The 12,741-nt window shown below is 35.8% G+C and overlaps 1 protein-coding gene across 1 annotated transcript; it reads right to left on the bottom strand.

The window, feature by feature from the left end:
• Positions 1–8,739: 8,739 nt before the first annotated feature.
• Positions 8,740–10,351, bottom strand: LOC306859358 (homeobox protein Hox-C12a-like; the record flags this gene model as incomplete). Its single annotated transcript, XM_079400373.1, has 2 exons — positions 9,751–10,351; positions 8,740–8,978 (listed from the first exon to the last, which is right to left on the bottom strand). Exons 1-2 carry the CDS (start codon positions 10,334–10,336, stop codon positions 8,740–8,742), a joined length of 825 nt encoding a protein of 274 aa, XP_079256499.1. The 5' UTR covers positions 10,337–10,351.
• Between the last annotated feature and the right edge of the window lie 2,390 nt (positions 10,352–12,741).

The raw sequence follows: 12,741 nt of genomic DNA, 5'->3' as shown, positions 1-12,741 counted from the left end.
ATTAGGAACTTGTGCAGAAAATGATATATGAATCTACCCGGAAATTTCAGTCAATGCTTGTATATACACAAAGTTAACACAAGTTAATACAAGTTTAGTTTATGTTTACGTTTGTATGTGGTTTAATTTTAAAATGGGGAAAACTTTTCTCTTGGTTTTAATGAACGAAACTAAAAATTAGTGCTATGAATAATGCCACCTGTGATTCAAGATGACTTTATCGTGAATGTAAAACACTCTTGTTGTTTTTTTCGAATGAAACAAAATAAATAAATAAAATGATGTGTAATGTACTATTGTGTTCGACCTTCCTTACACTTAAGCACCACACGTTTTGGCATTTAACATGTGTAAAGTACGTCAAATGATCCCTTGGATATTTTAAATCTCTGAGACCATTTTATGAGAGGCATCTGTTTAAGGCAAAACATGCTATCCAGTTTCAATATGTACCCTCCGGCGTCTATTAAACTAAGCCTAAAATGTTTTGTTTTTGGAGCAGAATGTTGAAAATAATGCTTTTGATTTAAAAATCCTTTTCAATATTGAAAGATCTAGTAACTACTGTACACTAACATTCTGCTAACATTGCAGGGCATGCTAATCTTCTCAAATTTAAAACTAAATCTAATTCGTGATATAAAGTATAATAATAATAAAATAAATTCAGTATGTAGCACTCATTTAAAACTATTTACTTATTTTTAATTAACTATTAGTTCATGTACGTGGATGTCTAAAGATCTAATGACCGGTCAGGAAAACTTTTGACAAAGCATCACATATAACATTTACCATTGTATATGTTAACGATTGTTTTAATAGTTTCTCTTCAAAAAAAGATTATTTTTTATAGGTCTATAATGTATTCAAAACAGCTTTTCAGATGGTCCCTATTAACATTTACAAACTATCACCGATAGTGGAAAAATAGTCATATCAGCTGCACTGGACGTCGCAACTAAAAAGTTAGTTGTATTTTTAAACCGCATTTTGCAATATTGATCGCGTATTTGTGTTAAAGGTATGTGGCAATGACTTTATGAGTCTCTGAACTGAGCCCTCTCAAAATTGACAAAAGGTTGGTGTGCAATATGCCTTCAACCAAGTACAAAGAAAGCAGACAGCTGCCCAGACCCATGCAGCACTTGAATTTGACCACTAAAATTCTCACTGCGGCCGCCATAAAAGGCCGAACAGCGGAAAAGCAAGAAATGCTTTGTTCTACAGAAAACAAACAAAAGGTAAATAATTGAAAAGTCCTGCGGAATGAAATATTTAACTAAAAAGATATGCAATACAATGACCGACGAAAGATACATGCTGGTTTCAGTCATCCAGGTCTAAAAGTTATTTTAAAGGAGCTCAAACTAAGTAAACATATCCGTGTCTCCTATTTGAGCCAAAACTCTATCGTGAAACCATTAATGATCAGAAGCAATATTGATTTTTCTCATCAGAGTCGTATAGGCCTTCTGTCTAATATAAACGTGTTAATGCGAGAAAGATTTTGCGAGATAACTACTGACAACTAACATGTTCCCATTGTGTTCACTTTGGTTTCACACCGAAGTCCACACTTGGATTTACGCAGTGCGTAACAACAACTACTACTTATCTGAAATATTTCGTACCTGATTTTGTCATCGTTGTTCTACAGGAGACACATATATGTCAACTATTTCGATGCCATCATACAGCTTAAACATATACTACTAGCTGTAGGACCCTGAAATTCAACAAAGGCGCGCCCTTTTCTTTATCTAAACAAGCACTATATCGCCACAAATGCTCTGCCCCTGCTGGAGATTTGGACAATTGTGGATATTGTGATGTAGCAGTTGAATTGAAAGGGCAAGTTCAGCTGGAAAGAAAAGCTAGAAAGACGTTTAGAGTCTAGAGAGACAGAGGACAGAGGTGTTGTAAATGTTTGCCATTCTCCTCCTAAAAACCATCACTATGAAGAGCCGTGAGGTTTACGACATTGCCAATGGAATTTTTGCAATGCTTTGCAGCTAAGGTCTATAATTATAGAGTTAAAGTAAAATTATGGAGTCGCTCATTATTGTTCCTCGAACTAAAACAACGCGGCGCATGCTTTACCATAGAGATCTGGAGAAATAACCCGAGCGGTAACTCCCAGCAAGTATTTGTCTGGTTGCCAGTTTCGTCGACTTTTCATTCGTGCATCAACACAAAAATCCTTTGGCCTCATACCGATGGAACATCGACAGAAAATGAAACATAATCAGTAGTCGTCATACATCAACGAGACCAAACAACAGTTGTAGGCAACACTCAAGGGCCCTTCAGTTTACCTCTAGGGCTAAAACCTCAGTAGGGCTAAAAAGGGAAACTGTGTAATAGCATTACTGTCCCCTCATGGCCTAGATAAATTTAATTGGATGTAAGTCGGGCTGTTAAACTCGCTCGTATGAGCTGTGAACAGATTCAAGCAACAACAAAAATGGCCCTTCTTTTTACAGAGGTCTCTGCTAGTACATAGCTGTAGAGCGTTAGCACAGGCAACCAGTATCCATTGTATCAATTAGACTTATCTGCCATAGAAATCCTATATGATTGTTGCTCAAAATATAAAGTTACATATTGGAGAGAAAACAGAAGTAATCTTTATTATAGTGAGTGATTTTAATGATTTTGTTAGTCGGGGTACACGTGATTAAAAAATAAATTTAGCTACAATAGAGATGGCTAACTGTGTACATTTCCGAGAAATTTGAGGGAGTGCAAAAAGATGAAACACTGTTATTTTTTTGAGATACGCTATAGCTATTCATGCCAGAAAGAACAACCTCTCACACACCAGTGGTATACAAAAAAGGCTATTGTCTTTGCCGCATAAGATGACCTTTTTTAACACAAGCGTATATTAATACAGTATTTTATATACTGTTATACAAAAATACTATTACTTTATGCAATTATTTCTACGTGTTTCCACATCCGAAATTTAAATCCCAAATCTCGACTAATACAGCAGATACGGCCTAATAATAATAGAAAGAAGAAGTGATGTCTCCATTGTCTTGCAGATACCACGTAAATTATGCCTCAAAAAGAGACTTTCCACTTTTTTCAATTTCAGAATAACCACTCACCAAACGCTCATTGTAACTTCAATAAATGGCAAAGAAATTGCACAGAAAATGGGTGCATGATGCATGTAGTAGGAGACCCTGTCCAAATATGCATCGATTCATGTCAGAAACATATTATCACACTGATAATAATTTTCATCATTAGTTACATGCCAAGTACATTATTTGGTCAAATGCACTAAAATGCTAAACTGGGGTAAAACATCAGTGTGTTCACAAAAAAAAAAATCAATGTAATAAAAATGTAATAAACATGTAACTTCAAAATTAGCATTAGCTATATCAAACGAACAAATGGCTGGTTTCCGTGTCTTATTTCAGTGTAGCAGAGGCGCTTCAGCAAGCTGGAATTTTAGTACAATCCAGCAATTTATCTTCTGCAAAAATGGCTTTAACGTTTAGGTATTTTTGTCAAACATTTAATTATGTTTTTGTTATTTAATTTATCTAGTTTACCTTTTGTCAAGAAAAAAAGTGTGGGGAATATTTAGCGCACGCATTCTTTTTTTTTCTTCTTTTTTTTTTTTAACAAATGGCAATTCAGTCACCCCTTACATAATCTCCCGAGATGTTTGCTTAATATTTGTCGATCAAACCGTGTCGCCGACCGTAAAGTGAATGGCATTTATTGCGGAAACCAGATTTCCGCTCCATGGTTGATGATGACAAGATAAAGGTATGTACTCACAACAAAGCCTCTAATATGACACCGCATGGCTGCTGCACTACTTTATTTGTAAGCATGCAACATGCTCAGGGTGTGCCTGAAAACAGAGCATTCACTCTAGAGGTGTTTTTCTTCATTTTGTGTATATATGGCCTTTTTAAAAGTATTAGAGGGTAATAATACCTTACTACATTGGCAAAAATCACAGTAAATATTTCCACGACTTTACTCCGCAACATTGTTTATACGAATATCTGGATATTAATTGTATAATCACTTTGAGGATGGATCCAGGTTTAGGTGTCCTTCAGAGGGTTGACAGAAACATTGTAAATGCTTATGCTCGCCGTAGTTTCCTTATGTCTTAGGTTACATAACAAATAAATGGCTATTTTTAATATTTAACCATTAAGCGGATGACTTCTTATGAAGGGTGGTTCTGTGTGATATAAATTTGTTAAATGAGTCGTTGCATTTATAAAATGAGTTGAAATGTTTATGGACTCTCAAAGCAATTATTGCAAAAAATATTGTGTGACTCAGTGTAATATCTGGAGTACCTTAACTTCATATTAATGCTTGAATTTTGTCTTCACCAACGGTTTGTATACTTGGTTCCTATACATGGGACACACTAACTTGACCTTCAATTTGTAAGTTGCTCCCGCCCACTAAGACAGGGCTAACGCAAGGGGTGGGATCGGAAAGAAGGCCCCAAACATTGTATAAACAGTCAAACCAATTGTTTGCAAATGAATTTATTTTCTTACAAACTGAATACGTAGTTATGAAATACTTAGTAACATTCATTCAACAAATCGTTTTTTTTCGTCTTCATGCGACAACACGTTTTTCTTCTTTTTATGCTCAGGTAGGTTGTATCGCAGATCAACGCATTACAATCTGGCTTTTGATTAGTATTAATGGACGTGTTCAGAACGCATTTATTGGTTTCGCGCTGTTCTGCACATGGCAAACATCTAACGGGCCTAATTTTTTAATATATGTACCGTTTTTCTATACAATTACCCATACCCTGTAGTCGCATAAATATATTTATTCTAATTACTTAACTACACTGCAAGGAAATAAGCTCTCATACTGGTTGAAGCAGGGATATATTTATTATACAAATTTAAACATCATGGTTTAGGCTACAGTTTTTTCGTAATGGCAGGTTAAAAATTAAGCATGCAATAAGTATACATGCTTAAGAGTTGTGAATATTTTGACGTCGTGCCGTAGCTTTATAAAACGCTAAATGCTTAAAAAATTTTATAATTGAAAAGAAAGATATATCGGCTCCTATCAAAAAACTGTAAAGGATTTTTATTTGCATATTAAAGATTAGATAACTGATGAAAGTTGATGTTAGAGTGACAATTAAACGACGATATATAATTAAAGTTCATGAAGTGAGTAAATAAAAATAAAATAAAATAAACAAGAAAATAAAGTATACGTTTTTTATTATTCAAAACCTCTTCATTTGAAGTCAATAAGTTAGCAATTTCAGGCAAATGCCACATAGAGGAAAAAAACAGTCTCAATGGAAAAAGTGTATCTTTCCAACAGAATAAGAAAGCTTATAATACATTTTAATACTAATATTTTAAGCAAGATAAATTACAAATTACAATACAACTGGCGATGAATGTACAAGATTAGTTTTCTACATTAGCTTTTTTTGTTGTTGCACAATATAAATAATAAATGTGCTTAAATAACGGTTCGTTTTTAAGATAACTTTTTAATCAAATGAGATAAGCCTGAAAAAGAACGTATTTTTTTTCCAGGGCGGTTGCAGTAATTGTAATTATTCATCTATTCGTCTTTTTTTAGGCCAAGCAAATGTTGATACTGTTTAAATTCCAAAGTAACAAAACCGTTGCATAAGCTAAAAATTTAAGTTACTAGCAGGGTAAGGCGAGCATATACACGTTTATATAGTGTGCTTATAAAACTATTCATTGTCAAGATATAGTTCTGTCTCACTCTCTTAGTTACACGTAAACCCCCTTTCACCGACATTCACACACTCACAAACATGTGTGCAGTGCAAGCGACGCCAGAAGTAAGTTCTCCAGTCTCTACACGTCTGTGATAGGAGCATGGGACATCTAGAGCACTCAGTGAACCACATGACTACACAAGTTTTGTGTGAAGGGCACTGAGGTGCTCAATGTCCTCTCAGCCGAGGAGACGAGTCGTCATAAACAGATTTGTCCAGTCTCAAAGTCAAAAGCGCCGCAAGCACATAAAATGCCATTGTTACGATTCCAGGGCATTTGCTGGTAAGGAAGCCAATAGACTTGACACTAAGCTTTGGCTTTGAAACCATCCCTAAGATCCGCTTCATTTCCATTCGACTAAATCTTCAGTGGTTCCCTATTAATTTAAATAGAAAAAAATGTAGCCATTAAAAAACAAACTAATCAAGAAATCTGAATAGCTAGTATAGTATACATTACGTTTGGTCTAACAATGTCTAATTCCTGATCAGCATTAGATTACAAGTTCGTCCTAAAATTCAAGAAATTCCACTGCATTTTTGTGAGCAATTTAAAGTAACCGCTTAGCAAATATCAAAATCCTAGTAATCAAAAGGTATTTAACTATCTTTAACTATCCACAGTTGCAAAACAGGCAAGAAAAATATTATACATGTCCTTGCAGTTATTCCTCATGTGGCCCTGTTTCGGCGTCTGTTCCATTTATCCACTAGGTGGATGTCTTTACCATTTTCAACCACTGGATAAAGCATATCAATATTGTTGCACTACATTTGGCCATGCATTTTTAGAGTTTTCTCTTGAGTGTTTCAACAGAATGTTTTATTTAGTGATATTATACTGAAATAAGTAAGAGCCAATATGTTCAAAATAAGGATGTTGCCAAGCGCGATAATGTGCATCAAATTCGTAATTAAATTTTTCTAAAAGCGGTATAGTTTGAGTGCGGTATAGCATTTTTCTGCTATTTAATGTAAAAAAAAAATATGTTTCGGTAACAAACGTAAGAGACTCAAATACTAACATGTCGTAGGTTATGAAACTCATATGGTTTGCACAACACAGACATCAAGAAAAACGTAAATAAAAGTAATTTTAAAGACTTTATTAATCGGAAACTGTAGGTTACACATATGGATACATTCATGAACTTGTAACATTATTTACAGGACATTTTTAATCGCAAGGTACAAAGGAATGCGGCACTGGTGCATTCACGAAACTACACAGAACAACACAGAAAAATTATACATCAGAGACAATTTCACAAAACAATCCAAAGGGGGGAAACCTGACGATCATTGTTATATAGTTGCTGATGATGCCATTCATATAATTGTAATTGTATTTTCAATAGATTCACAAAAATAGGATTTAAAGAAAATGTCACTCGCCGAACTCAGACCAATAACAAAAAATAACGTAGCACCGACTTATGTCAAATTCGCTATAATAATAATAATAAAAGTACAAACGAATAAGCTATATTTTATATGAAACCAACTTTTGACCACCTTCCTGTCCGCATCTTTTAAACGTTCTTTTCAGTTTTTTGATGTGTTTTAAAAATAAAACATGCGCCTTGTTGACAAAAAATTCGGAAAAGCAAAAAGCATTTGCTTTTTTACTTTCTAACTACGGTCATTACAATCATGCAGCAAATATGAACTATTTCACTGGCATATAATTCATGAGCTGGGTAAATAATGTTTCAAATAACACAATGGGTCCCGCTAATTAGCAAAACAGGCTCGTTAATATTGGGATATAAATCTGGTCTCTTCAGTATGATTACTACTTCCATTACACTTATAAAATGACTTAATCTTTGTTTTAATTTATAATTGCGCATCTTCTTAATATTACTTGACCATGCATTTCTCTCCCAGAAGCACTGTTGTTGTGAATTAATTAAGTAGACCTAAGCGAATATGTCCAAATAACGCAGATCAAGGGACAAGCAATCCCTAATGGGATATTTATGCTGTTAAAAATGCAAATATGACAGAGATATTTATAAAGTTTTTCACTATATCATGAATAAATATTTTATTAGCAGTTTGTGCGGCTTAGCTGCAGGCCTACCAATTTATACTTTGGCCAATATCTAGTTGCAGAAGTAATTTCCTAACATTTGTCAGAATGACATTTCACTGGCTAGATCAAAGTCTATTCATAAAAGCTGTTCTGTAATTGCAGTTTGGTTCTCAAGGGCCCAAGATATGAGTTGGGTCACTAACTTTGTGCCCGTGACCGTGAACGTGCCACAGAACACGTGGCGATGACTGCTGAACTGAGATAAGACGTTGATGGTTTAACGCTGTCCACGCTTCTTATTACCGAATATTGAGTTTGAACCGCCCTTTCTTAGCGATAACTGGCAAAATAAAAACATAAATGGGAGATTACGAACAGTTAAGGATTCTCATTAGGACCAAGTATGGCGTTTCAGTCTATTTTATTTTATCTAGCTTAGAACACTGATCATGGCATGAGTGTTAAAATTTCAAAAATTGGTTTTAACATTCCGACAATAAATATTTAGCGATCATTTCAGACTGTTAAGGAAACATTTTGCTTGTCGAAATATTATCTCACAGCTTATATTTGTCTGAGTTTCTAACTAGCAGTTCATTACTTAATAAAGTGAGTGATGGCTTAGACAGCTTGTTACTTTCAAAACCTAAACTAAAACATTCTCAGCGTGTACATGCCCCAAACTGCTGGACACGAACCCTCTTAAATAAACACCAGACCACATATAAGCAGACTTCTGGAGCCATCATTTGGTCGCGTACCCCTAGTATGTTTGAAATCTTATTCGCTATTCCTGAATGCGTCGTGGGGCAAGACTTTCAGAGTAAAATGGGCAAATGGTAGATTACCATTAACTAAATACTGTTGTTGGACTACCATTAAGCAATGTATATTGTGTGCCTCCTTAAAAGAAGGACAACGCCTGCTCCCTTAGCATCAGTCTCTTTTTCTTCATCCGCCGATTTTGGAACCAAATTTTAACCTGTTGGTCGCTGAGATTGAGCCTGTCAGACAGCTCCCTACGTCGCTGCCGGGTGATGAACTCGTTCAGCATGAACTCTCCCTCAAGCTCGGCCAGCTGCAATTTGGAATAGGGCTTTCGCTTCTTGCGGGTCCGGGTGTGCATCGGGTACCACGGGGCACCTAGAGGGGGCAAAGCACGGATTCATGAGAGAGCTGCAAAAAAAAAAAAAAAAAAAAATCTCCTAGGCCAGCACATCAAATCTCTCCACATCTCGATGCCACGTAAAATACAAATTTCTGTTGCTTTTTGTGAGGCTGTTAACATGACAATTAGACGTGATTCAATGACAATCTGAAGTGTAATGCAAACTGTCGATATGATGAATTTATCTGTTTACATAGAAGAATGCCTTGGAAGGTTTTACTTTTCTAGTTAAATGTACATTAACGCGATAATTGTCCTGTTTACAAGAACCCTACCTATTTAGCGGTTTCAAGGCATATTAAATTACTTCTTGCTGTACGACAACGATATTAATTCCATTTACGTGTCATTAAAAAACGTCCCCTTTTTCTGTCAGAGCAACAAATCTTTTCTACTTGCTAAAATAACTTGAGGGCTTTGGCAAAACTTACATTTAACAACAATAACTATGCCATTTATGTAAACGGCGTAAAACTTTGGCAACAGGATTGTTGAATTTTATGATGTTGTGTTTACTGGTTGTATAAATGACTGAGCGCTTAAACTGGTGAACGTGGAGCATTTTAGGGCAACCCCTAGTGGCCTTGAACAACCACGCAAGATCCATGCAGGAAAATCATAACAGTTGCAGTGAATGCCAAAATAAACGGACATGCAAAAAAAAAAAAAAGTGCTGGAGCAAGATATGAGTAATTGTACTATGTGCTTCTGTTGTCTTTCAGCTGTGATTAAATGCGAGGGACAAACCTCCTCCACTGGCGATATTGCTTGCGTGGTTTCCTTGCGATACCAGGGTTTGTGGGTCGCCTGCTGAAGCCTTTCCTCCTTCGTTTAGCACTGAAGAACTGGAGTCGGACTCCAAGGACTGACAGGATGGCGGGTCTTGGGTCAGATGCTCGGTGCCATAATCATACTTTGAGAAGGTGCCACTGTTGCCCATCCCATTGTGCATCCCGTGATCAGACGATATTGATGTATCCCTTGCTCGCTCCTCTCGTTTGAGGTTGTTGCTGTCTGAACACGGCTCTCTGGTGCTGCTGGAATTGCCATAATAGCACTTGCTTTCCTCCAGTCGGGTTATTTCACAAGATCGATTAAAAGAGGGGTTAATGGATACGGGACTGCTAAAGTAAGACTGAGGATATCCATTGCACGACTCCGATGGATTCCAAGGGAGAGAGCAAACATTGTCCCTTCTAGGGTACGAGAGAGACGGTAGCCCCGCCAGCTGTCCCCCTGAGGCTCTAAAATTCGGGAAGTAAAACCTGTCTCCAGTGTGGATGTTTACCAAAGGTCCCACAAACCCAGGATTAAGAAGATTATGCTCGCCCATTTCCGCGGGCCAGACCAACAGCTTCTAGTTTATTGCAATCTGACATTTAACGTAGTTAAACCTGGAGGTGCACCTGATTGGTCATCTCCACGTCACGTGCCGGAGCTTACTCGAACACTAGAAGGTACCACCCACTTGGTCCATTTCAGACAAAACAAAACATTAACTTCTGTATTACGGGTTTTATACGCTTTTTAAAAATACTATAAAATATCTTATTAAAAATGTAAAATCTTGTTTCTCTTCTCCCATAGCTTAAAGGTTCTAAACTGATCGTCTTTCACTTTCCTTTTAGAAATATAGAGAAGTGTCCCCCAGCCTCGTTTAATCTTTATTACCTGGCAAATAAATAAATAAAATAAAAATACTTTTCCCCCAACAAATATTTTTTTTTTCTGATTGAACTTGAGGGTTCTTTCGATATTGTTTTCAAACAAATTACGGTTGAATTCAGTGTCATATAAAGATGTGATGTTCATCTTTTACAGGCTTGTTTTAAAGAAATACTGATGCTCAGTGCTGAACTCCACTCATATTTACTGTAGTGGGGTCAGCAGGTTGAAACCATTGGCTCCGTAAAAGAAGATGATATTCTATAAGATTTTTTAAAGACCGTAGCCTATAGTTTAGATAATATGCTCTAGTACACCTCACATGAACAACTTTAACAGATACATCCTATAAATACTCGCAGTCAAACTCATGGCGGATTGTTACACATCTCGCAATTCTTTTATTTGAATTTTACAAGCTGGCAAAGGGCATTAAAATGATTCTGCCGCTCCAAATACACCACAAGATCACATTAATTGTTTTTTTGTTTGTTTGTTTGTAAATATATAAAATACAATTTAGTAGCAAATTTTCCTCATAGCAACTGCAATGCAGTGCCATTGTCACGTGTGTATTAAGAACAATGATGAAATAAAGATCATTATGACAAAAGGACAATAATAACAGTACGCACTAAACCCTTCGTCTCACATTGGAGTGTGTATAACACAAAGTTGATATTATGTTTTTTCATTGTTAGTCAATTTTTTTGTACCTTAAGTTTTTTAATAGTATATTGTATTAATGTATTAATTATAAATAAATGTTATAAATAAAATGATTTTTTATGTTATTTTTTTATCTTTGTGTATTTAGTGTCACAAACGATTGTTTTGAATTATATCCATTTTATCTCTGAACTGCGAACAACCATTACAAGTTAAAGGTTTTCAGATGTGGATATAGCTGTCATAAAAACAAACAAACAAACAAAAAACAGACTGATGTCTATTCCTTCATAACTTTTTTAACAACTGGCTAGTTTAGGCGTGGCCACTTGAGCACGTTTATGCTGACATATATTTAGAACCGAGGAAATGACATTTGCATTCTTCGTTTTATCATTTTAATAATTTACATTTCCCTTATTTATTCCAGGAGTCTTTGAGCAGCACCGTAACTTTGCGTTTCCTGCCAATCTAAAGCTTTTGTCAGTGTATCTGTGTAGAGGCGCGATAATTATGATCGTGGCCAACTTATTTATTTTTGTTTCATCTACTTTGAAATAAACCGACAAAAGCAAAAATAACCACAAACAGCTTCATTAATAGCGATGTTATCTAGGCTAAATGCAAAGATACTGCCAAAGGAAATCCGGTGTTCAACTACTGACGTAACACCTATAACAGAAACTTAAAACAACTAAAAGACTACAAATGCTGTCCTCTAAATTGCCCAATAATTATTACATCAAAATTTCAGGCACACATGTGCATGTTTTACGGCTAGAGTACTTCATACCAGATTCATGTAACCAATTAACATGCTATGAAACACTCCGTGCATATAAACTTTAAATGCTTTCAGATATTTTACTGAAATATCAGGACATTTGCGTGTTAAATGTAATCACCAAATATGAAGCTATAGAGACCAGAAATTTTGTTACTTTGAGAAAACACTCACGCTAATTAATACAGTCAGTTGTTAGTTATTTCTGATTAGTTGTAGTGAGAATATTTGATTATTTCCCCCTAGAGCACAACAGAGAGTAAAACAAGCTGTTGAGAAAACATACCGGTTCTCCCTGGGAATGAATGACATTTCAACAACTTAATTCAGTCACAAAAAAATCCCCTCAAACAACCTGTCTCAAATAATATCGCTTAAAATACTGTAAAAAGTACATTTTCTTACCGCTAGGATGGCCGAAGTTAAAATCTCCAAAATCTCTGGAAAATGGTTAAAATAGTTGTTAGTTCAAGGTCAGTGTCTAGTGCACTGTCTGCCGCTCTGAGATTGCTGTCTTGGAATCTCTTTTCCGTCCAGACAGGGCCATAGCGTAAACAAAGGCCTTTTTATTGTCTTTGGTTTTGGAAGACAGGTTGGCTCACTGAAAGCCTTGCTGTGAA

Source organism: Barbus barbus (genome assembly GCF_936440315.1).
Source record: "Barbus barbus genome assembly, chromosome: 40".
NCBI classification, from domain to species: domain Eukaryota; kingdom Metazoa; phylum Chordata; class Actinopteri; order Cypriniformes; family Cyprinidae; genus Barbus; species Barbus barbus.
This window is presented reverse-complemented; position numbering and strand designations above follow the sequence as displayed.